The sequence below is a fragment of the Camellia sinensis genome, chromosome 7, assembly GCF_055761805.1.
Source record: "Camellia sinensis isolate YWXY chromosome 7, ASM5576180v1, whole genome shotgun sequence".
Lineage (NCBI taxonomy): Eukaryota > Viridiplantae > Streptophyta > Magnoliopsida > Ericales > Theaceae > Camellia > Camellia sinensis.
In genome coordinates, this window is record NC_138967.1 from 152,617,934 (window position 1) to 152,643,031 (window position 25,098).

At 36.1% G+C, this 25,098-nt stretch overlaps 1 protein-coding gene and 1 long non-coding RNA gene across 4 annotated transcripts; one reads left to right on the forward strand and one right to left on the reverse strand.

Annotated features, from left to right (window-relative positions):
* Positions 1-1,154: 1,154 nt before the first annotated feature.
* On the reverse strand, positions 1,155-14,813 carry LOC114298774 (serine/threonine-protein phosphatase BSL3). Of its 3 annotated transcripts, XM_082879597.1 has the most exons (5): positions 14,237-14,813; positions 13,870-13,939; positions 12,402-12,688; positions 10,933-11,112; positions 1,155-1,361 (listed from the first exon to the last, which is right to left on the reverse strand). In XM_082879597.1, exons 3-5 carry the CDS (start codon positions 12,427-12,429, stop codon positions 1,273-1,275), a joined length of 297 nt encoding a protein of 98 aa, XP_082735723.1. In that variant the 5' UTR covers positions 12,430-12,688; positions 13,870-13,939; positions 14,237-14,813; the 3' UTR covers positions 1,155-1,272. The 3 variants fall into 3 exon arrangements, 2 of the variants coding, with proteins under 2 accessions (XP_082735723.1, XP_082735724.1); XM_082879598.1 differs by lacking the exon at positions 14,237-14,813 and having other exon boundaries at positions 13,870-14,164; XR_014336231.1 differs by lacking the exons at positions 12,402-12,688; positions 13,870-13,939; positions 14,237-14,813 and adding an exon at positions 2,343-2,448 and having other exon boundaries at positions 10,933-11,435.
* Positions 14,814-15,430: 617 nt separating this feature from the next.
* Positions 15,431-16,524, forward strand: LOC145794824 (uncharacterized). The gene is made up of 2 exons (XR_014334764.1): positions 15,431-15,840; positions 16,212-16,524. It is a non-coding gene; the product is annotated as an uncharacterized LOC145794824 (long non-coding RNA).
* Positions 16,525-25,098: the final 8,574 nt, after the last annotated feature.

Consider the following 25,098-nt stretch of genomic DNA (forward strand, 5'->3'; position numbering starts at 1 on the left):
ATCAACAAACAATTCCTTCTTTATGCCCCGATGCAATTTAATATGGGTCTTATAACACTTTCTTCAAATAGGTTCTTTCACATTTTATTTCTTCAAACAGGCTCTTATAACATTGTAATCAGGTTCTTATAACATGTAGGGGAGAGAGTGAGAGTGAGAGAGAGAGAGAGAGATGGTTGTAATTTTTTTTTAATCTTCCACGTTCTTCCACATTTTTTTTTTCAATTACTAAAACTTATTTGATTGTCTCAAAATTATATATTTGATTATTATAAAAAAACTTTTTAATTAATTAATTAATTAATGTGTATTTGATTTTGTTGTTGAACCAAATAAAATAAAATAAGATTGAATGTATATTTAGCTTTTGTAGTGAACCTTAAAAAAAATAAAAAAGTAATAAAAAAATAAGTTGTTAACATTAAATATATTAAACAAGAAACACTACTAAAATTTTAGTTTTTTGCGACGGTAAAATGCCGTCGCTAATACTCCGAATGCCGTCGCAAAAAACTTTTTGCGACGGGAAATGACTTTTTGCGACGGTAAGAGGGGGGTCGCAATTGGGGGCGTTGCAAAAAAGTTTTTGCGACGGTAAAGTGTCGTCGCTAATGTTTTGCGACGGCATTTTTTGCCTTTTGCGACGGCACTTTACAGTCGCTAATAATGTTCAAAATTTCTTGACTTTTTGCGACGGCACTATTTTACCGTCGCTAAAAATGTTATTTGAGACGGCAAAAAATATCGTCGCTAATAGTCTTTTTTTTGCAACGGCAAGATCATTGTTTTTGCGACGGTGTGGTGCCGTCGCAAAAAGTATTAAAAATATGAAAATTTCTATTTTTTGCGACAGTGTACTGCTGTCGCAAAAAGTATTAAGAAAATAATAAAATTTCTATTTTAAATAATAAAATTTCTATTTTTTGCGACAATTTAGTGTTGTCGCAAAAAGTAAAACCTGTAACAAAATCAATAAAAATATTAAAATTTTCTATTTTTTGCGACGATGTAATGCCGTCACCAAAAATAAAAAAACATCATGCGATAAAATTATTAAAAATATTAAAATTTCTCCATAATAATTGCATAATAATATAAAAATTTCTATATAAAAATAGCAATTTCTCCATAATAAAATATTCTTCCATTCATAATTACACATCAACAAAATTATCCCACTACATAATGTTCCATAATACATATATAATGTTCAAATACATGATTTTGTTTATAATTCAAAATAACATAAACCAAAATTAATTATTTTTCTCATCATTCTTTGAAGATAACAAAAACAAAAATTATCCACATTCTCCACAGGTATGCATTCCACAAGAAGCACACTCCTACATGGGAAATATCTGAAAAATAAAAATAAAAATAATTAATGACAATATAATTATGTGTTAACGTTATTACAAAAAAACATAAAAATTTAACTACTATAACATCAAATACAACATTTTTTTTGTTAGTCATCAAATCTCACATGGATAATTAAACATCTCAATCAAATACAAAAATAAAAATTTAACTACTATAACATCAAATACAAAAAAACATAAAAATTATATCTGAAATCTGGCTCTAACTCCCAACAACATCAAATACAACATTTTTTTTGTTAGTCATCAAATCCCACATAGATAATTAAACATCTCAATCAACAATGAGAATAGATGCAATTTTGAGAAAATTAAGCAATGGAAATAAGTTATAACACCTTTAAAGAAATGTCAGTCTTCTAGTATCTATACAAAAGTTCATCATCCTTCAATTAATTGGCATATAAGCATATATTATGTTTGTACACATAAAGGTGTAAATATATCCTAGACTGAGCTATATGCTACACAACAAAATGTAAACCTCTAGACCTATATACAACAGGTATTTTATTCGTGGAGTTCCATAACTATGTTAATTTGTGGTTAAGGAAGCTCCAAATGCTCTTTTGGAAGAATCAAATTTTTATACACTACTCAAAACGGACTTCTTAAAAACATAGTTCTTTCTAATGTTGTAACTACAACCCTTTATTCATCAAATAGAGGTTAATATACAACCTTTAAATAAGATGACAATTACAAAAAATGGAATAAAAGACCTAGGAACAAGCAAGGAAGATTTCTAACCCCCAACAACACTTTTGATGGGATCAATTTGTAACGTCTCTAATGAACGCAATGATAATTTCAAATTTAAATGGCCTTAAACATCAATCAATGAGTCCAAATCAAGTTTAAATGAAAATTTAAATTGAAGAAACAAAACCACTTACAAACTTCAGAAGGCTATATCACATTTTTTTAGATAACAACAACGAAAAAAAGAAAAAATACCATGGAAACAGATATCTCTCCACTAAACATCTCATCCAAGGACGCTGCAAAGACGATCCGTGGTTTTAAAAACATATATTTTCCATTCAATTGCAATCAACACATCCTGATTCAGCACATGAAGAAATTTCCTTATTGTCGTCGAGGGTAAAAACAATAAAGATAAAATTCTAGTATGCATGTTTTTCTCAAGTATTCAAAAGATGACAGCGAGGGTGTTAATAATTAAATATTAGGAGTCGTTAGAGGGACAAGCAATACTTCTGTGTGCCAAGTTTCGTACCTAGGCGGTCGTGTGTGCCAAGTTTCGTATGTACACTTTATAGATATAGATATAGATGGTCTTCTTTTTTCCATTCCAAAAATTGATAGATGATGGAAATGTAAAAGACATTGAATGAATTAATGATGGGTAAATTTGCATGGATCCACTTATCCGATACAGAGACCCAGATTGTAGTTTTTTGAAAACATAAATTTCTTTACTTATTCTCGAAGAATGCAAAGACACTTTTAATGGAATATATATATTTATATGCATAGCTCGTTCAGTCTTCAGTACTATTCTTTTAAGTGATTGATAGGAAGAATTGTGGTTCCTTGTTGATTCGGGTCAGGATTTGACTAAATATGTTTGCTGGATTTACAAGGCAAAGTACGAATAATTAAACAAAAATGGTGAATGGTGAATGGTGAAGGGAGACAACCCCAGATGACCATCTATTTTAAATGTATACTTGTAATCATTCACTTGACACTTGAATGAAACAACTCTACAAAAATATCCCACTCTGTTTTACAAAAATATATTTTGAACCATACATATTTTAGTTTCTAAAACAATCCAATCAAGCCTACTGAGATACACTAAATCATTAACATAAAAGAATCAGAGATGCATATCAACACATATGAACCATTCATCTCTCAGTGAGGAAAACTAATTGAAACGTAATTGACATTATAATGCCCATATTCTGTTAATCAATTAAACATGTTATTTATAATAGATATAGCAATATGTAATAACCCACGTTCATGTCTTAGTCATGTTCATGTACATTGCGTGATTTTGTCTTGTTAAGCTTGCATTTGCAGACTTTGACTTGTTTTGCCTAAGTAAAGGTGCCTGTCTTGTTTTGTGCTTATGAGATTTGCCTAAGTGTTGTATGCATGTTTTGTTCCTTCCTTGCTATGTTAAGCCTAGGTCATGCCAAGCCGAGGTCATCTTAAGCCTAGGTCACACCTTTGAACCTCTTACACCTTGGACCATCTTGGAACCGCTTTTGTGACCTCCACCATCACCTAGGCATAGTGGCCGAGGTGTTATCACCTAGGCATCCGAGATCCTTAATCCTTGCACCTAGTGATCTTGTTCTGGGACTGGAATGACCTAGACCGAGGTGTGGCACATCTAGGCCGAGGTGTGGCACAGCTTAGTCAAGTGTTGTCCTTCCTAGCCGAGGTCATTGTCACCCTAGTTGCCGAAGTCTTGTGGTTAGCCGATGTCACCCCTTGCCGGAGTGCCATTCCGAGTAGCTTGCTAGATACGCCTTGTCAGGGCCTTGTCTTGTCAATCTATCACCTTTTTGAAGAGAACCAACCAACCGTTGCCACGTGTCCGAGCTGAGAGTTAAGTCAGCCGGCAGAGAGAGAAACCCCTCATTTGTTGTATATTGTTTTGAAGAGTAGAGAGAGAAGCTCTAGAAGAGGGAGAAGAGTTCTTGAGAGAGAGTAGATTTCCAAGCTTGATTCCTAGAGATCCAACCGTTAGATCCGCGTTCTAAGGTTAGATCCTTGATCTACTCATGATGTTCTTTATGTTTATGTTATTGCATTGCATGATTGAAAATGATTTGTAAGCCATGCATTGCTTTGAAGTTCGGTTTTAGAAAGAGAAAATGGCATTCATGTGTTCTTCAAGAAAAGTCATGTTTTGATCTGAAGGCTCATGCCTAGATCCATGTTTTTGTGTTTGTTCTTGCATGATTTTCAAAGTATGGGTACCCAGGTCCATGTTTTCGAACTCATGTCATGAAATCCCAGATCTTGTAATAACAAGTTATGATTTTAGCATTCATATTCTTCATGTTCTTCATGCTCATGTTCTTCATGTTCTTCAAGGAGGAAACCCAGATTTCCAGACTTCATTTCCCTAGGTGTGATCACCGACACCACTCTTGCCTAGATCACACACCTAGGCCAAGCATCGTATCTCACCTTGGCCTACCTTGCATGATCACTTGCACGTTAGTTATCTTGCATGCACACCTAGGCTAACCACTGCACACCTAGGCCGACCATGGTACACCCATGCCGGCACCTTGTAACACCTCGGCAGGCAGCTGCATACTGAAGCCTAGGTAACCATACCTCGGCCAAGAGGTGTGGGACCTCGGCCAAGACCTCCTGAGTTCACCCAGCTAGGTCGTTTTAGCCTAGATCATCTCTGTGCATCCATTCCAGGACCTGGTTGGTACCCAGCATGTTTTCCCTAGATGTTTCCAGCATGTTTTCCCTAGATGTTTTCAGCATGTTTTCCCTAGATGTTCCAGCATGTTTTCCCTAGATGTTTCCAGCATGTTTTCCCTAGATGTTTTCAGCATGTTTTCCCTAGATGTTTCAGCATGTTTTCCCTAGATGTTTTCAGCATGTTTTCCCTAGATCATTTGTATTCATGTGAAGCTTGTTTTAAGAGTGCGTTCAATAGACTTTGACATGTGTTTGTAGGACTTGGACCTTTGCCTTGATCCCGACGTCCCAAGAACTAAGTGAGTGGTATTTCTAATAAAGATATGTTCTTAAGGTTTTGATAAAGCTTTGCTTTGGTTTGATAAAAGTATTTGTGAAGCATGAATGATATCCCTATTATATATATATATCAAGTATAAGCTTTGTTTTGAATGACAAGTTATCAAGTATAAGCTTTGTTTTAATGTCGATCTTTGAAAGTCCGTACGTGCTAGGGGACTTTAAGCATTAGTAGCACACATGTGAAGTCCGTACGTGCCAGGGGACTTTAAGCATTAGTGACACAAGTCCGTACGTGCTAGGGGACTTTAAGCATTAGTAGCACACATGTGAAGTCCGTACGTGCCAGGGGACTTTAAGCATTAGTGGCACAAGTCCGTATGTGCTAGGGGACTTTAAGCATTAGTAGCACACATGTTAAGCAAACAAGTTTTGAAGGACCAAGGTTATGCCGAGGTTATGTTATAAGTTTTGACGCATGTTAAGTATGTAAGTTTTACAAGATTAAGTTTGATGAACAAAGATTTATCTCATGTTTTGTACAAGCTATGATAGGTATGGTTTTGACAAGATATATTATGTATTGTTTTGAAAGACCTCGGGAATCATTCATGTAACCCCTTTATTACTTGTACCATTCACTGAGTATCCAAGCTCACCCTCCCTATGTATATATGTAGGTAACAAGCAAGAAGTCGGCTACGCCGAGATGTGTGTTTTGCAAGATGTTTTGGATGCATGTTATGTCGGCAATGTTTATGTCGGCAATCCGAAGATTTTATTTCTTAACTTGCATTTCATGTATTTTGTTTATGTCGGCTTGTGAAAGCCCTTTGTAAAATGTAATATGTATTTTTGTACTTGGCTTTAATTGTGTTCTAGTTGTAAAGCTCTGTAAAGATGTATGCCATTCCATTTGACTTATGCACTGCTCTTATGGACCACTTGCATTTTAGATTATTGCTTCCGCACTTGTGAGCCTCTTATATCTATACTCTGATTATGTGTGAATTTTGAAAGTTGGCCTTCGGTAATTACGGATTACTGGCCATCACGGCACCAAACTACTAGGGGCGGTTTGGGGGCGTGACAGAATGGTATCAGAGCACAAGATCCTTATAGTACGTTATTCACACACTTTGAGTCCTAAAGAGCATAGGATGTCCTTTAGAAGAATGTTAGGATTGCATCATGTTGCTTGCTATTTGAAAAGGTGTGCATCATCTCGGCATGAGCATTTTGTTACATCGGCATGATCATGTTTACTTGCATACACGTTCATTTGTTCATTTTATTCTAAGAGTCACATCCTGCATACCCCCAGTATCATGAGAAGAGGTAGACCCCCAGTTGGCCGAGATCAATCCGAGGACAGAATAGACAGATTAGAAAGATTGGTTGAAAGTTTGACCGACGAGTTAAGGCAGGCAAGGCAGCAGAACACCGGTACCACCTCCACCCAGGCCGAGCAGACAGATGGCCAACATGCAGTTCCACCACCGCCAGTACCACAAGTGCCTCCGCAACCAGCTTTGTATGGAGATGACACATTGACCCTGATCAGAGAATTTAAGAAGATGAAACCGCCAAAGTTCCATGGAGGTATAGAGCCGATGAAGGCAGAAGCATGGATTCTTGAGATGGAGAAGTTGTTCGAGGTTTTTCCCAGCACCGACGCTCAGAAAGTGTCATTAGCAGCATTCACTTTGGAGGACGACGCTCGGAGATGGTGGATGATGATCCGAGAAGGTAACCCAGACTTGACTTGGGCCAGATTTTTGGAGCTGTTCTATGACAAGCATTTCCCACTCAGTGTCCGAGATCGCAAAACCACAGAATTTCAGATGTTGACCCAGGGTAGCAAAACAGTGGCGGAGTATGATCGTGCTTTCACCGAGTTGGCAAGGTATGCACCTCACATGGTCGACAACGAATACAGGAAAGCTCGCAAGTTTGAGAGTGGACTTCGAGGGCCAATTCAAGACCGGGTTAATTTGCTTAACATGCCGACGTATGCTGGAGTGTTAGATAAAGCCATCCTTGCAGAAGCCAACTTGAACAGAAGTCAGAGTTTAGGGGAGAATCAGAAAAAGAGGCAGACCTATGACAATCGCCAAGACCAGCATAATGCCGAGAAGAAGACGAATGTGGACAATTCCAATAACACAAATCGGGAAGGTGACGCCAGGCCGACATGTACAAGTTGCCAGAAGCGACATTTTGGAGTTTGTCACTGGGCATCGGGGGCTTGCTTTGAATGTGGTGAGATGGGTCATCGTATTAAGGATTGTCCCAAGGTAAAGGCTAAGGATGATAAGAAGAGATAAGAACTCGACATCGGGAGTCGTTTTGGAACAAGGTAAGTGAAGTTTGGGGACCAAACTTCTTTAAGGGGGGAAGTATGTAATAACCCACGTTCATGTCTTAGTCATGTTCATGTACATTGCGTGATTTTGTCTTGTTAAGCTTGCATTTGCAGACTTTGACTTGTTTTGCCTAAGTAAAGGTGCCTGTCTTGTTTTGTGCTTATGAGATTTGCCTAAGTGTTGTATGCATGTTTTGTTCCTTCCTTGCTATGTTAAGCCTAGGTCATGCCAAGCCGAGGTCATCTTAAGCCTAGGTCACACCTTTGAACCTCTTACACCTTGGACCATCTTGGAACCGCTTTTGTGACCTCCACCATCACCTAGGCATAGTGGCCGAGGTGTTATCACCTAGGCATCCGAGATCCTTAATCCTTGCACCTAGTGATCTTGTTCTGGGACTGGAATGACCTAGACCGAGGTGTGGCACATCTAGGCCGAGGTGTGGCACAGCTTAGTCAAGTGTTGTCCTTCCTAGCCGAGGTCATTGTCACCCTAGTTGCCGAAGTCTTGTGGTTAGCCGATGTCACCCCTTGCCGGAGTGCCATTCCGAGTAGCTTGCTAGATACGCCTTGTCAGGGCCTTGTCTTGTCAATCTATCACCTTTTTGAAGAGAACCAACCAACCGTTGCCACGTGTCCGAGCTGAGAGTTAAGTCAGCCGGCAGAGAGAGAAACCCCTCATTTGTTGTATATTGTTTTGAAGAGTAGAGAGAGAAGCTCTAGAAGAGGGAGAAGAGTTCTTGAGAGAGAGTAGATTTCCAAGCTTGATTCCTAGAGATCCAACCGTTAGATCCGCGTTCTAAGGTTAGATCCTTGATCTACTCATGATGTTCTTTATGTTTATGTTATTGCATTGCATGATTGAAAATGATTTGTAAGCCATGCATTGCTTTGAAGTTCGGTTTTAGAAAGAGAAAATGGCATTCATGTGTTCTTCAAGAAAAGTCATGTTTTGATCTGAAGGCTCATGCCTAGATCCATGTTTTTGTGTTTGTTCTTGCATGATTTTCAAAGTATGGGTACCCAGGTCCATGTTTTCGAACTCATGTCATGAAATCCCAGATCTTGTAATAACAAGTTATGATTTTAGCATTCATATTCTTCATGTTCTTCATGCTCATGTTCTTCATGTTCTTCAAGGAGGAAACCCAGATTTCCAGACTTCATTTCCCTAGGTGTGATCACCGACACCACTCTTGCCTAGATCACACACCTAGGCCAAGCATCGTATCTCACCTTGGCCTACCTTGCATGATCACTTGCACGTTAGTTATCTTGCATGCACACCTAGGCTAACCACTGCACACCTAGGCCGACCATGGTACACCCATGCCGGCACCTTGTAACACCTCGGCAGGCAGCTGCATACTGAAGCCTAGGTAACCATACCTCGGCCAAGAGGTGTGGGACCTCGGCCAAGACCTCCTGAGTTCACCCAGCTAGGTCGTTTTAGCCTAGATCATCTCTGTGCATCCATTCCAGGACCTGGTTGGTACCCAGCATGTTTTCCCTAGATGTTTCCAGCATGTTTTCCCTAGATGTTTTCAGCATGTTTTCCCTAGATGTTCCAGCATGTTTTCCCTAGATGTTTCCAGCATGTTTTCCCTAGATGTTTTCAGCATGTTTTCCCTAGATGTTTCAGCATGTTTTCCCTAGATGTTTTCAGCATGTTTTCCCTAGATCATTTGTATTCATGTGAAGCTTGTTTTAAGAGTGCGTTCAATAGACTTTGACATGTGTTTGTAGGACTTGGACCTTTGCCTTGATCCCGACGTCCCAAGAACTAAGTGAGTGGTATTTCTAATAAAGATATGTTCTTAAGGTTTTGATAAAGCTTTGCTTTGGTTTGATAAAAGTATTTGTGAAGCATGAATGATATCCCTATTATATATATATATCAAGTATAAGCTTTGTTTTGAATGACAAGTTATCAAGTATAAGCTTTGTTTTAATGTCGATCTTTGAAAGTCCGTACGTGCTAGGGGACTTTAAGCATTAGTAGCACACATGTGAAGTCCGTACGTGCCAGGGGACTTTAAGCATTAGTGACACAAGTCCGTACGTGCTAGGGGACTTTAAGCATTAGTAGCACACATGTGAAGTCCGTACGTGCCAGGGGACTTTAAGCATTAGTGGCACAAGTCCGTATGTGCTAGGGGACTTTAAGCATTAGTAGCACACATGTTAAGCAAACAAGTTTTGAAGGACCAAGGTTATGCCGAGGTTATGTTATAAGTTTTGACGCATGTTAAGTATGTAAGTTTTACAAGATTAAGTTTGATGAACAAAGATTTATCTCATGTTTTGTACAAGCTATGATAGGTATGGTTTTGACAAGATATATTATGTATTGTTTTGAAAGACCTCGGGAATCATTCATGTAACCCCTTTATTACTTGTACCATTCACTGAGTATCCAAGCTCACCCTCCCTATGTATATATGTAGGTAACAAGCAAGAAGTCGGCTACGCCGAGATGTGTGTTTTGCAAGATGTTTTGGATGCATGTTATGTCGGCAATGTTTATGTCGGCAATCCGAAGATTTTATTTCTTAACTTGCATTTCATGTATTTTGTTTATGTCGGCTTGTGAAAGCCCTTTGTAAAATGTAATATGTATTTTTGTACTTGGCTTTAATTGTGTTCTAGTTGTAAAGCTCTGTAAAGATGTATGCCATTCCATTTGACTTATGCACTGCTCTTATGGACCACTTGCATTTTAGATTATTGCTTCCGCACTTGTGAGCCTCTTATATCTATACTCTGATTATGTGTGAATTTTGAAAGTTGGCCTTCGGTAATTACGGATTACTGGCCATCACGGCACCAAACTACTAGGGGCGGTTTGGGGGCGTGACACAATATCTGGCTAATGTAGGAGCATCTTAAAAGTTTGAAAAAAATTGAAAATATTTTTGATGGATTGGTTTGAATTGTGCGATTAAGAGATTGATTTAGGAACATCACTTTATATGATTAAGGGGCCTACATGGTGGTCTAAAAATGTGTAATGGGACAATTCTTGACCTAAAATTGTCAAATCCTTCATTTCCACATTGATTTTTTAACCTGTCTACATGTGGTTTTTATCTCTCTTAAAATTTGTCTCCAGAACTTATGATTACAACTTGATTTGATTCACGATTTATAAAAGTAAGATTTTGATTCATGATTCAAATCTTAATTTTATTTAACAACTATGATCAAATATAACATTTTTCGAAAGAAGGATGAGCCATCAATGGAGCATCATAGACAACAACTTCAAGCACTTTGAAAGGCTATATCACTTTACTACGTGCAAATCAGGATAGATGAATATTGTGCTGGGACAATGTGAATTAGAACAGATCCACCATAGTATGCTGGGGTATCAGAATGCAAAACCATATCAGATGCTAGAAAGTACTTGCCAGCTTGAAATCTAAAACAAAATGCAACAAATTGAAGTTCCATCACATGTTCATGTCTTACCACCACGTAGACCACCATAGATAAATATCAGGTCACCCACAGCAGCAGCGGCATGCCTACACCGTCTTGTCAGCTCAACTTCAGCATCTCCACCAGCAGCATCAGCACTGTATCTGCCTGTCCTGGGAGTAGTAACAACAGATTTTGTATCGCACCAGACTCCTGCTGCAATATCCAGGACTAGACAAACAGAAACAGGAGATATGGGAGAAATTGATGCCATGAAGCTTTCAATAAAAAATCATAAATGAAACTGCTTCTAGTGGATAAAGTGGTTACACTTGACAATGGCTTTTTCATTTTTAAGATCAGAAGTGAAGAAGCTCTTGGTTAAATTCTTGATGAGGGTCCACTGTCTTTGGAAGAAGATAAATTTTTGTTAGAAGGTGGCACCCTGGTATGCAATTTTCAAAAAATTCTCATTGTTCTCATTTGGAATGCTATTGGCAAGGAGACCTTAGGATAAATTGCTAAAACAAACGAGAGAGGAGGATCGACCCATACGGTATAATTCCGAAGCGACTGTTGGCAGCAGGCAGAGACACATTACCCAGCTATTGATGTGATGTACGTCCATGATTTAGGCCATATGATGTGCCCTCGTGTTTTTAGAAAGTTAAAAATATAAGATTCTTGAATTACTCATAAATTTGGTTTCACTCAATGACAATGAGAAACTGGTCAGTTATTTCTTTTCTTCTAATAAAATCATATCAAAGGGAAAAAAAAAGGGGGGGTAAATGCCTAAACATAAAATTACTAAGCCTAGTATCATCCTTCACTATGCTTTTGAATTGCAAGACAACTTTCCCAGGATATATAAGTTGTCTCATAATAATCAACAACCCACCTACGACCCAAATGACCAATCTATATCTCAGCCAGAAAATTCAAGCTAACATCCATAAGTGAAAATTCCAATAGTTCAGCAACAAATCCAGTATATAATGATTTCTCTGCACAATCATATGTAGAGGAGGTCAACTGAATCTATAAACCAAATATTCTAGCCAACCTTCTGATCAGTTATCATATCATTGAATGGCAAATAAAATGTATAAAGCATGAGTTGCACTTGATTATATGACAGATTTTCTCTAAATAATGTGTATATAGTAACCATTTATTGCCATTTGCTACATTCTCGTCAGAAACCAATCAGCCTCACCCATCAAAGCATATAAGAGTTCACTTGCAGAACCTTATTTCTGTTAGATAATACCCACATCAAAAGCTCAATCTCAGTGCAAGTATACGAGCAAATATAAAGAACAAATGAACGTTGTGCATCGAGTAGCTTGCTGGTGTTCTTGCTTACCACAATTAGGTAGGCACTCCATCTTTGATTTTCAAAGGTAAACCCTTGTGTACTTAAATAAAGATCCTTGTGATTTAAAAACTGTCATATAAAAGTGTAGCTTTTTTACACCAACGATGTCAACATACTTGCAAGGTTTCAAGGAACATACCTGCAACACTTGATGAGTCCTCCACCATAAGTCCACCACCAAGTGCACCTCCAAAAACATGGAGCCGCGCATTAACAAAAACCTACAAGAGTGGAGCACATGTGAAAGATTGGTTTTCCAGCCACATAAAAGAAGTCAACAGTGGTTTTTTTTATTATTTTTTTTAACATAAAAGAAAAACTCATTGCAGCATGTTGATATCTAGGAGATGGTGAGACACCAGGAGCAATTGCCCATTCCCATCGACCATCTCTATGTTTCGCAAGTCCATATGCACTTGCCAGTGGCTGCAAAAATATTCAAAGAGGACGTAAAAGGTTAAGCATTAACAACAATGGAAGTGATTTATCTTGATATCATTAGAGAGAATAAATCATATAGATAAAATTGAAAGATAATGTTCATAGAAGATTATAACAGTGTGTTCAGAGCAAACATACTGCCATAAAACTCCACCAAAAACACACACATATGCACAACTACACATATATGCGTGTATTAGACATCATCTTCCAAAAAGTCAAGTCGACATGTAAAAAAATGGACAAAACTTAACTCCCAAAAGAAAAAAACAAATTGAAAAACAGAATAAAAACCCCAACAGATACAAGCCCAAGAACCCAAATAGAGGAAGTGATGACTGATGGTGATGACTGATGGGTGATGACCTTACACACTCAAGACATGGAACCCTCTCTTGGCTAAAAAGTCTCACACACCATCACCCAATCTGTTGGTGGCATAGAGTCTAATGGGCTAAACACACTCCAATTCAATTTCAGCAACTGTTTCATGTTAACCTTAACCAAATCTTACCTGATCTCGACATGGAAATAATGGGTTAGACCCATTCAATTCAATATCAACTATAACATTTTCATATTTACATTAACCAAATTTTAACTAATCTTAACCCTGAAGAAAATGTTAAGTTTCACAAATGGTAGAACGTGGGAGTAACTTGGACAACAATCTCTTCCCAAAGCAACCCCAAGGATAAACTATCTCACATGCATTCAACTTGACAATCCATCCCAATTAGTAGGACATGCATATTAAACCAGAACTGTACCAATTTCTTTTCTAATATATAGCTGCATGGCCCAAAATGAAAGCTCCTGAAAGTCAAATAACTGAGACACCATCAAGTAGACACAGAACAATGCCAAATTAACCATTCATAGACAAACTAAAATGAAAATTTTGAACACTCCAGGTTCTGCTCCTTGAAAGGAACCAAAATATAAGAGAATACAGATCTTTCAACGAGTGCTACTATCGGCTCCCCAAAGTAAAAAAGAAAGCCAACAACCAACTTAAGCGGAGAAAACATATAAAGGCAAAAAGTTCATCAATGCCCTAGAAAAACTAAACCGTTTCAGAATGGCAATAAGCTAGCTTAAGTACATGGCTTATAATATCTCAATACTTTGAATCCATCGAGCATGCAAAGAATACATTAACTTACCACACTATTAGCATCCCTCCCTCCACAGAGCAGAAGAAGACCATCAGAGCGTGCACTTGATGTTGCATACCTACTCAAAGTGAGAGAAGTAAATGATAGATCAACTAGAGAAGTCCTCAATAAAGTATACCATCAATGGAAACAAAATAGAGAACATTAAACAAAATATTCTAACAACCTTCAACACCAAATTAAAAACGAAGTGGTACTTTCACGTGAGCAGTGGCACTTTGTAGTGTACTTAGATTTATTCTCCGTCATCATCAAGAGTGTGTGTATGAGAGAGAGAGAGAGAGGTCCTTTCTGTGTGAGTAGTTATTTTTGTAAATATCAATTAATATGAAATAGTAATAGAGAATATACAGACCTTCTTGTTGAAGTTAGGAAGCTCATCCCGCAACCATTCGCCCCTATGGCGCCTGAGTCTTCTAGACGTCATACCCAGGAGGGAGTTGAGAGTGGAAGGGTTTGCGAAGGCCGTCACTCGCTGCTGCTCGTCGTCATTCACCCTCGTCCACCCTCGTCATCATTCACCCTCGCTGCTAGCCGCCACTCGTTGCTTGTCGTCGTTCACCCTCGTCCACCCTCGTCGTCGTTCACCCTCGCTGCTAGCCGCCACTCGTTGCTCGTCGTCGTTCACCCTCGTCTACCCTCATCGTCATTCACCGTCACTAGCAATGCTGAATGCTGGAACCCAGAGGTCGAGATTTTGGGGATTTTGGTTTCAAAAGTTTTAGGGATTTGGGGGATTTTGCTTTCAATAGTATTTTAGGGATTTAGGGGAAAATTTCACCGCGAATGGGATAAATGAGCGGGTGAGGGAATTTTCACTTTTTGCGACGGCATATTTAAACCGTCACAAATGATAAATATGAGCAAATAAAACGACGTCGTTTTAACACGACATAGTTTGCAATGGACTTTTACCGTCACAAAATGTCCATTATTTGGAACAGTACACCAGGCGTCGCAAATGCTCCTGAATTTTTCTTGTACATTTATTAGCGACGGGGTCACTACCGTCGCAAAAAGTCATTTTTGGCGACGGCAACACACGCCGTCTCAAAAAACCATTTTTTGCGACGGCACCTATACCGTCGCAAAAAGTTCCGTGTTATATATCCTGTTTTCTTGTAGTGAAAGAAAAAAGATTGAAGGTATATTTAGTTTTTGTTGTGAACCTTAAAAAAAACTAAATAAATAAATAAATTGAAAAAGTTGTTAACATTAAATATATTAAAAAATAAAGAAAAAATATTGAAGGTATATTTAGCTTTTGTTGTGAACCTTAAAAAAAAAATGTGGTTGTTAACATTAAATATAAAAAAATAAATAAATAAAAAATGGGGATTAAAGTGGGTTGGGGAAAATCCAAACTCATGAAGAAATGGGGAGGGTGGTACCCATGGGAAATGGGGAATGGGGAATGGGAAAAATTTATTATAGAGAAATGGATATGGAGAATTAATATCTATCCCATTAAATCCCATTGCCATCCCTACGTTCAAGTTATAAGTATTGTCCAGTTTCCGATTGAAGCTCAATGTACAATTAAAGAGAAATGATTTCAGATATTGATGCTGTAATCTCAAATGGCTCAAAATCCAGATCATCAACGCGAGTGATCAGAACGAGGTTTTTGGAAACAATCTTGATAACTTCTTTCTTATTCGCCACAATTCTCTTAGTCATTCCTTACCAATACAAAAATGGCAACCCTGTTCCCACCGTGATATTCAACGGCATCCCCTCTTCCTGGTTTCATGCATTTGTTGTATCGCTCGTGTATGCCTTCACCGGCGCCCTCACCGCTTTGTTAATTCATGACACCGCCGCCGCCTCATTTCTTGCCAGATTTTGTGAGCTTGTTTCAATCCTTTGTATGGCGTCGGCTGTGTCTTTGTTGGTTTGGTCCCTCTTCATTCTCAGTTTTCCAAAGCCATGTATGGGATTGGGAAGAATGTTATAGAGGTGAGAATTTACTTTTCTTCTTTTTCCTATACTTTTTGACATTTTTTCAATTGACTCAAATTTGATCCGAATTTATAATTTTGTGTCAATTAATTTGTTTCAATTAAGTCCACTAATGACATCTGTTAGTATTTTTATGAAAAATGCATACGTGACTGACAGATGTCTTGTTTTTCAGATAAAATTGTTTTTATTATTAATTGAATTAAATTGACATAAAATTTAAAAATTAATGATCAAAATCAACTAATTAAAATTGTGGAGACCAAAATAATATAAGAAACAAAATATAGGGATTATCAATTTTTAATTTTTGTTTGTTTGTTTGTTTGCTTATTTATTTATTTATTTATTTGCAATTATTTTTGTAGCAACTCCTCCCCCAAAGCAGAAGTCGAAAATCTACTTACATATCGACTGATACAACACGTAATGGCTTATATTTGCAACCATGGCGGCTCGTCCTTCCCTCCCCTTTGCAACTTACCATCTTGTCTATGTAGGTTTTTTTTTTTTTTTTGGATGATGAGTTTCCAATCAATGCTTGCCAAATTAGAAACGTTTGTCATTTGTTGGTGATATGTTGTCATCATTATACGGAATGTATATACATCCTTGAGGCTAGTTTGTTTGAGTGAGTGGATTATTAATATGGTGAAATTGAATAGCTTGAGTAAGGGATTATTAGCGTGCTGAGATTAAATTTATGGAATTACTTAAAAAAATTTATTATATATAAGGTGTCTGTTGTTTTGTAAATTGAAGAAAAAAAATAATTTTTTCATCTTCAATCTCATTGGATTAGATTTCAATACCACCTCTCTCATGAGATTACTAATTCCCTCTTTAAAGGAGATTCATAATCTCATGAGACTCTTAATCCCATAACAAATTTTCAAAATAAACATGGCCTGAGAGCTGTTTGTGGAGCCTTTTGAATAAATAATTATTCTTCTTCTTTTTGTATTATAAAATGCTTCTTTATCATGAAAAGCATTTGTTAATAAAATTTATTGAAGAGAGTATGGAGATATGTAATTCCCATAATTCAAATCATTTCAATTTCTTCATGTTGTGTTCTTGTAAAGAGATGCAAAAATTAGTTATGTATTTCATTTTATTCTTTTTCTTTTACTTTTTCTTTTTCTTTAGTTGAGAAATAACAAGTTGGATGAATTGTGGGGTACGAAAAAGAAAGAAAGAGAGGTTGAGGAAAGGAAGAGATCATTCTTTTACAAGTCTGGGTAAATAAAAATTGTAAGACCATCTCCAATGGTTATTAAAATATGTCATCAAATTTGAATTTTCTGAAAATTGTTCATTTTTCTGCTCCAATGGTTTCATCAAATAGGTATTAAATTCAGGATTTCACTTTTCTTTCATCAAACTGAAGACCAATGTGTCTTTCATCAAATCATTGTTCATAGCCGTTTGATTTTCACCAACGGATGTTCCCAGGATGACCAGTTCAAGGCAAAAATTTGTGAAAAAATAACATTTGTCAGTCGACCCCTCGGTCATCCTCCTGGTCAACAACTCGGATGACCACCTCAAGGTAAAAATTTATGAAAAATTTACACTGGACGATCGAGCAACTGATCGATTGACTGGACATCTGCCCAGTCGTCTGCCCGGTCGACCGGTGTTCTGATAAAACTTCAAAAACCTCTGTTGGAGTACTAGATATCAAATGAAACTTTTACTCAAATTTAGTAAAAAATTTTGATGTACCGTTAGAGATGCTCTAACTATAATCATTTTGAGTGTATTTTACATCTTACAAATCTTAAATCTACTTTACATATTTTAGGTAAATTACATTAAATTTTTTTAAACTATAACTTATTTGCATTTTGTTCTCCCTTATTTCAAAACTCAACCGTTTAAAGTATTATCTTGTTACACTCAATACTTTCCATTAAGCTTTTGTTAGAAATTTAAACGAAATCATTTCATAAGTGAAGTACATGATATACTTATTAATTTCTTAGGATAGTTATGATCTTATTGGGTGATCTCATTTGTACTTCACCTTCTTTATTTTCATGGCAAAGTACAAATAGGCTCACTAGATAAGAATATTATTGTTCTACAAATTTAGTTAGTATTTCATATGGTTTACACATGACTTAATTTTATGTAAATCCCTAACAGAAGAGATTAATTGTAATAAGGCAATATTTCAAGATGATTAATTGTTGAGTTTTGAAATTAAGAAAGCAAAGTGCAAATAAATCACACTTTAAGGAGATTTATTGTAATTTATTCAATATTTTATTTCTGAGATAACTTCCCATACAAAAATTCATTGTAGATAGCACAGTCCCTCAACAAACTAAGCCTACTCTAGTTGTTTGGCATGTAACAATTTTAGCCTAAAAGTAAAAAAGTTACTAAAAAAACTAAAAAACTTATAATCTATACTAAAAAGTCAAAGATTCTCATTTTTTCTCTACTTTTTGGACAGCCTTTTGTAAAAACCAAAAAATCATTCCAAATATGCTAGTTTTTTTTTTTCTTATATTTTAGTCAAAAAGCCAAAAAATTAGTAAAAAAATTATGTTCCCAAACGAGGTCTAATCCCTAAGGAGAGAGATCATGAGTTCAACTCTCCCTAAATGGAGTTGAACTAAGAGGTCAAACACTTGGCCCCTTTACAAAGAGTGAAGAGTCTAACTCTCATAAATAATAATCTAATAACTAACAGCTGACTTTTGCCACAAAAAAAAAAAAAGAAGCACTTTTCCTCTAATTCAATAAATAAATAAAAGCGGTGACGAAAGAGAAATTATTTGATAGTCTTAGAATATTCTTTTACACCATTCATGTTATGATAATTGTCCTATTGTGTCTCAAAAAATATATATATATATATATATATATCCTATTATTCTATTATATAAGGTAAAAGTTTGAGTTGTTGTCTTGAAATCATTTTTCCATTTGCCATGTGGATTTTTGTTTTTTCTAAATTATCTTTATTCATTTCATATAAAATCATCCATAATTCCATAACCACTTGACAATTAATTTAGAAAATAATAATTGTCAATTACTGTTGCTTGAAATTTAAATTTTTATTTTACCTATTGTACTCAAATATGATTCATTATGGATCTTTCATTTCAAAATAAAATATTATTGAATATGGATTTATTGTTACATTATTTTTGTAAAGTTTTATGTATGAATTTTATATATAAATAGAATTTACCTTATTGAATAGAGTGAAAAATCATAACATTTGACCTAGTGATTGATATGAGGTCTCCGATTAAGAGGGTCTTGGTGTAATTAATCCTTATATTTTTAGGAGTCATCTTTTAACTATTTTCTTCAATAATGTTTTCTACTCTTCCTATTTATTAATTAGATATTATATTTGACTCTTTATTTTTATTTTTATTTTTAAAAAAATATATTTTATTTTTGAGAAGAGATGCAAGGAAAAAAATATATTTTGTGTTTAGGCAAGGTTTCATACTCCCAAAATATAGAGAAAATAAAGTACACTCTTTATAATGGGATATGCTTTATTGTATTTTTCTTGAAGTGGTATTTTTTAATTTTAACTTGTGAGAATATAAATATATATATATATATATATATATATATATATATATATATATAAACAGGCAATAACGTTAGAGGTTTATTTTTGAAATTTTTGAGTTTAATTTAAATATATATATATATATATATTTTGTTTAAAATGATATTATTTGTCCAAAATGACACATAGTTGTTTAAAGTTTTTTTTTTTTTTCTTTTTTTTATAGCTCGGTGTCAACCGAGGGACCAATCTCATTGTCCTTTAGTGGGAGGCCTAATTAAAGTCTGGGTAAAGCCCGTATGAATTGCCACAAGAAATTATTTGCACCTAAAGGGTTTTGATGCTAAGACCTAGAAGAGGGCACACCGTCCTTTTGACATTTTTTCAATTAACTTGAATTTGATCTGAATTTATAATTTTGTGTCAATTAATTTGTTTCAATTAAGTCCAACTAATGACATCTATTAGTATTTTTTTGAAAAATATGTACGTGACTAACAAGTGTCATGTTTGTAAGGTAAAATTTTTTCTATTATCAATTGAACTAAATTGACACAAAATTTAAAAATTAATGATCAAAATCAGCTAATTAAAATTTCGAAGACCAAAATAATAAGAAACAAAATATAGGAGTTATCAATTTTTAATTTTTGTTTGTTTGTTCGTTTATTTATTTATTTATTTTTGCAATTATTTTTTTAGCAACTCCTCGTCCAAAACAGAAGTTGTCACGCACCACTTTTTATTACTCGGATTACTATTACCAAGCCTTTGTTATACATTCCATTTCAGAGTTAGCATACAGAAGCACATAATATTCTCAAGAAATATATATATATATATATATACAGGATTCTCTCAGTCGGATAAAATGAATGCAACATGAATATACAATTAAAGAAGTTGCCCATAGGCTTACATCATTTAAACATCAAAAGAAGGGTGTAACCTTTTTACATCAATGGCATTCCGCCTACACATAAAGAGGCCCCGTGACCAACAAATAAAGAAAATCTAAAATCTTGTAGCACATCCTGATTATCACCTGAAAAGATTCAACAACGTGGGATGAACATATAGTCCAGTAGGGATCTCAACTTGATCCTCAACAATAACAACTTACAGATAGCTATGATCATGAATGCTAATCATACCATAAAAATAATGTGACATTTTATAACCAAAGTATATATATATATATGTGTGTGTGTGTGTGTGTGTTATTCTCATAATCATTCAGTTATTTAACAACATCAATTTCCACTTTTACTACCCTTTTTCCCAATGAACAGCTCTTACACATTTCCATGTTTCCATTTGTGACAAACACCAATAATACCCACTTTATATTTTTGAAAACACGTTCACCAAAACCAATGCCCTCATATATTTATCAATTCAAAATAGAAACCGAAGTCTAACTCCACACATTCATTGCATCTCAACCTTACGTTCAAGTTAAAGAGATATTATCAATAATTCATTGTTGGTAGGAAACTCCCTCAACCATTCTCAACACGTCCAAACATACTCAAACACATCTACACTACATATAAGACAATTCCTTCTCGCCCAATCATGATCATCACAACACATAATACACATAACCAAGTAAGACAACAATAATAACAATTCTCCGCTCTACTTGCCTCATGCACAATAAGCCAATGGTTTCACCTCTCAACAACAACATGCCAATTTACCAGACACTAGCTGGAAGGGAATGGTACCTCTGCTCCATTTTACCAGGCGCTAGCTGGAAGGGAATGGTACCTCTGATTCTCAGCGCAGCCAATTCTCCAGGCGCTAGCTGGAAGGTAATGGTACCTCTGATTCTCAGCGCATTACACCCCTTTCGATCATCACAACATGACAAGGTACAACCAACAAATGCAATGCATACACGCAACCACAACAGAGTGCAACCAACTCAAGCGTAAAACATACACGTAACCATTCCACACAACAATGTCATCCTCCACCGATGACCAAGGACAAAACCTCTTTGTGTTTGTTTTTCAACGCATGTGTTTTAGCAATGCAATTATCATGAGGTTTTAAGTCCAACAATCACCAACAAAGAAGTAAAGCATTAGTGATCCAAACTCAAGTAAGTCTCTGGGACTCATATTATGTTAACGACTCATTCCTTCCATTACAAAATCAATTACCTTTTTCTTCTACAATAACATTCTCCACCTTATGCCTTAAATCCAATTTTACTTCATTACACAAAAATATGACCAATTCACTTCCCATCATTTTAAATAGGAGATTTCTATCATGGCGGCAAGTTATAATTCACATCATTTCTATTTAATGATAATGTAATTCATTTCTAATCTAATTTCACGGTCATATCCCCTTTTACAATTAACAAATTTATTAATTTATTGTATTAAAACGTAATCAATCCAACACCAAAATAATACCCAAATCGTAAGATCCAATTAAACCTTAAATCAAATTCCAACACATTAACCTCATTTCATAAGTTCATAACATAATTATTTCACAAATTCCATCCATTTTTATCCATTAGACATTGCTTCAAAAATTAGGGCTTTGACTCTCTACTCATGAATATATTAAATCACACCCCAATTTAACCCCAACATCCCCCACCTCATGAAATTTCAATCTCTACACCCATATCTTATACCCTCTTACATGATTTTCGAAAATGAATTCATACCACATGGTTTTTATGCAATAAAAACATACCATATATCTATCTATAGTAGAGGCATTAAAAAGAATCAAAGAAATCCCTACCTCTTGAAGCTAAGAAATGACGACCCAAAAGTCAATGACAATGAAACCACGAACCAATCAGACCAAGAGGAAGCCCTCGTCGAGATTTACACTTTTTCTCAAGGGACCATGGTGAAACAATCACTCTAGGTGAGTAGATCTAGAGATCTTAGTGCCAAAAACTTGATTTTAGAGAGAAAGAGGTGAGCTCACGGTTTGAGAGAGAGGAAAGAGGAGAAAAGTGAAATGAAATTATGTTTGGGACCTATTTATAGTTGTAGAGAAGTTGCCCTAAGGTCAATAAAATAATAGGCCCAAAACCGCCCCCCAAAGGTAGGGCCCAAACCAACCCAAAAATCTGGGAAAAAAAACACGCAGGTGTCGACACCACCAAGGCTAGTGTCGACCCTATTTTCCAGCCACCAACATACACAGATTCTGCAACACAAGAGGGTTGACCCTTTCTCAGACTAGTGTCTACCCTTGTGGACAGCAACAAGAGGCAGGTGTCGATACCACCAAGGCTGGTGTCGACCCTATATTCCAGCGACACTTTCAGAAACATTAAACATGCTAGTGTCGACCCCAAGGCAAAATTTCTAAGTTTCCAAGGAACTTTAGACCAAAACAAACACGAACAACCAAACCCAACAAGATTAAATCGGATTATACTCCTCCAAAACCAACATTCAATAACACCAAAGATTCCCAAAACAAAATAAAGGATTCAAATACACTTGCCAAAAGTTTTAAAAAGGGTACAAATGCTACAAAAGTCGAAAATCTAGTTGCCTATCAACTGATGCAATATGTAAAGGTTTATATTTGCAACCATGGCGGCTCATCCTTCCCTACCCCTTTGCAACTTCTACTATCTTATTTATGAGTTTTTTTTTTTTTGGATTACGATTTTGCAATCATTGCCTTGCCAAATTAGAAACGTTTGTCATTTGCTGGTGATATGTTGTCATCATTATACATACTATATATACATCCTTGAGGGTAGTTTTTTGATGACCGGGTACATAACCCGTCTTGTTCTTTCTTTATTTGTGTTGAGATTACTCATGTTAGAGTGTTGGGGTTTAACTTGAGGCCTTGTCGACCGTTTGGGTTTGTCATTTTGAAAAATTTTCTCAAAATTCTTGCTCTTATTTTTATTTCGGTGTTGAGTTTCACATGTTTTGGAAGGCATGAGGTTGGATCCAGGATATCTCAGTCCAACTGGTGAAATTTTAGGCTGGGAGCCAAACCTGCACGTGTGGGGGCTTGGGCTACACGTGCGGAAGAGGGACCGCACGTGCCGGAAGTGGGGCCACACATAGGGAAAACAGAGGTTGCCAAGATGCTCTACTAAAATAATCGCACATGAAATCACAGGTGCGGGGAGACGAGGGCCGCACGTGCAGGGGTGTAGGCCGCATGTGCGGTGAAGGCATGCCCGTACATGCGAGGAAAGGTGTGCACGTGCGAGAAAATGCTGAGTCTGAAAAATCAGCCTTTTCCTTCACTTTAGGATGAGTGTATCTCACTTTTTGTGTATCTCTCTCTCTCTCTCTAAAAACCCATTTCTCTCCCTTCTCTCTACATTTACCTACACCATGTTGGATCAAACCTTTGATTTCTTCAAATCCATTAGAGGTTTGACCATAGCTCCTTCATCAAAGTTAGAAAACTCTTCGAGGGCCACATTTTGTGGGGTGGAGATTGACTTTCAACACCATTGATTTTGGAGCATCTTTCTCTTTTTCCTTCAAGAACTTGAGGTAGGGATTTTCTTTGAGTCATATATACATTTTTACATTGTTGTGTTAATGTTGGAACTCCTTCTTGCCGTATTGAACTTGGCTTTGGACTCATGAGTTGTAGGTGATTTTAAAAGTGATTTTCACAATGTTTTCTAAAAACCCTTGAGATTTTGAGCTATATTGTTGTAGATGAGTGTTATCTTGGAGAAAGTTTTTTCAAAATAAGGGGAAAACCTAGTTTATGGAAACCCTAGAAATTTGGCAATTTTTTAGAAATATGTTGTGATGTTATGAAATTGATATTTGACAAATATTATCACATGTTAAATGAAAAATTCCATGGAATATGAGGAATATTTTTTTTTTTTTTTTTTTTTTTTGAAGTTTGTTGTTCAAAAATGTTGATATAGTCATGAAATGACGAAGTTGATGACAATTGCATGAAATGTGGCAATGTTGTTACCTCTCGATAGATATAATTAGGTATATGTTTATTTTGTGGAATTACATTGGAAAGAGTAATGGAAATTGTGAACACAATGGGAGATTGTGTGGAAGAAATCGAAAATGGAAGAATATTATAATGCATTGATATATGTTGCATTGCCATTTCAATTTGTTTTTCAATTTGTTTTACAAATTTTAAATAGAAATTTGAAAACTTTTGCATTTAAGAAAGGAAATATCTATAAAACATGATCTCATTGATTTGTTTTTAAGGTAAACACGTTGGTAAGTCCGGATAGGAAGTGTAGATGGAATTGATTAAGTTGTGCATCTATCGTACTTGTTCACTTTGTGCATTTATCACACACGCTCATTCCTCTTTGCATCTATTGCTCTTATCTCAGGATACGTAAAACGCGACCTTGAGCGATTTTCTCTCCTCTTCTCACGATTTCAGCGTGATTAGAGTATCTCAGGATGCGTGAAACGTGACCTTGAGCGGTTTTTATCTAAGGACGCGTGAAACGTGACCCTGAGCAGTTGTCTCTCCTCTTTTTACAATTTTCAGCGTGATTAGAGTATCTTAGGACTCGTGAAACGCGACCTTGAGTAGTTTTTATCTCAAGATGCATGAAACGTGACCCTGAGCAGTTTTCTCTCATCTTCTTACGATTTCAGCGTGATTAGAGTATCTTAGGCCGCGTGAAACGCGACCTTGAGGGGTTTTTATCTCAGGACGTATGAGACGTGACCCTG

Coding starts and splice junctions, on each gene's coding strand:
- LOC114298774 (XM_082879597.1), bottom strand. CDS start 12,429: ATGGTGGAGGACTCATCAAGTGTTGCAG. Junction 11,113..12,401: donor GGACTCATCAAGTGTTGCAG/GTATGTTCCTTG, acceptor CTGTTTGTCTAG/TCCTGGATATTGCAGCAGGA. Junction 1,362..10,932: donor CTATGGTGGTCTACGTGGTG/GTAAGACATGAA, acceptor TTTATTTTTCAG/ATATTTCCCATGTAGGAGTG.